Source organism: Opisthorchis viverrini (genome assembly GCF_000715545.1).
Source record: "Opisthorchis viverrini unplaced genomic scaffold opera_v5_234, whole genome shotgun sequence".
NCBI classification, from domain to species: domain Eukaryota; kingdom Metazoa; phylum Platyhelminthes; class Trematoda; order Opisthorchiida; family Opisthorchiidae; genus Opisthorchis; species Opisthorchis viverrini.
This window is the reverse complement of record NW_008751892.1, coordinates 228,538-228,948: the sequence shown is the minus strand read 5'-3', so window position 1 is coordinate 228,948 and position 411 is coordinate 228,538. Positions and strand designations below refer to the sequence as shown.

The 411-nt window shown below is 45.3% G+C and overlaps 2 protein-coding genes across 2 annotated transcripts in view; one reads left to right on the top strand and one right to left on the bottom strand.

Annotated features, from left to right (window-relative positions):
• Window positions 1-411, bottom strand: part of T265_08769 (hypothetical protein) — a gene marked incomplete at both ends in the record, with an annotated part of 52,777 nt that overhangs the window by 37,626 nt on the left and 14,740 nt on the right. The gene's annotated exons all lie outside the window — the stretch shown is intronic.
• Window positions 263-411, top strand: part of T265_08768 (hypothetical protein) — a gene marked incomplete at both ends in the record, with an annotated part of 7,858 nt that continues 7,709 nt past the window's right edge. The window contains one exon of the mRNA XM_009174660.1: window positions 263-406. Coding sequence (XP_009172924.1) covers window positions 263-406 — 144 coding nt within the window. The remainder of the gene's footprint in view (window positions 407-411) is intronic.

Sequence of the window (411 nt, the reverse complement as noted above, 5' to 3'; positions counted from 1 at the left end):
CGAATTCCGCAACAGAATTCCATTTTTCAACCGACGCAAAGCGAAATTCTACGAACAACACATACTACTCGCGTGCCTCCCGATCAGTAGTATCACCGTTACACCAGTAGTCAAAACATCATACTCCTTTGCAGTATGACCTAGGAAAATTCATGAGAATTCGGTCCTACAGGAGAGAATCGGGCCTGACACTAGCTCGTGTCATTAACAAGGTTATGTTAGCAGGAGTCCGGCTGTAACATCCTTTTGGTGCCTAGCTGCCATGCCACCCGAAGAAAGGACGAAGGCTGGGATACTCATCATCATCATCATCATCGACAGCATGACATCAGTGCTCAACACCAATGCTTCACTGCCGTACAGCCATGACTTATTTGAAAGCCTTATTGTAAAGAAAAGAATAAAGGTGGA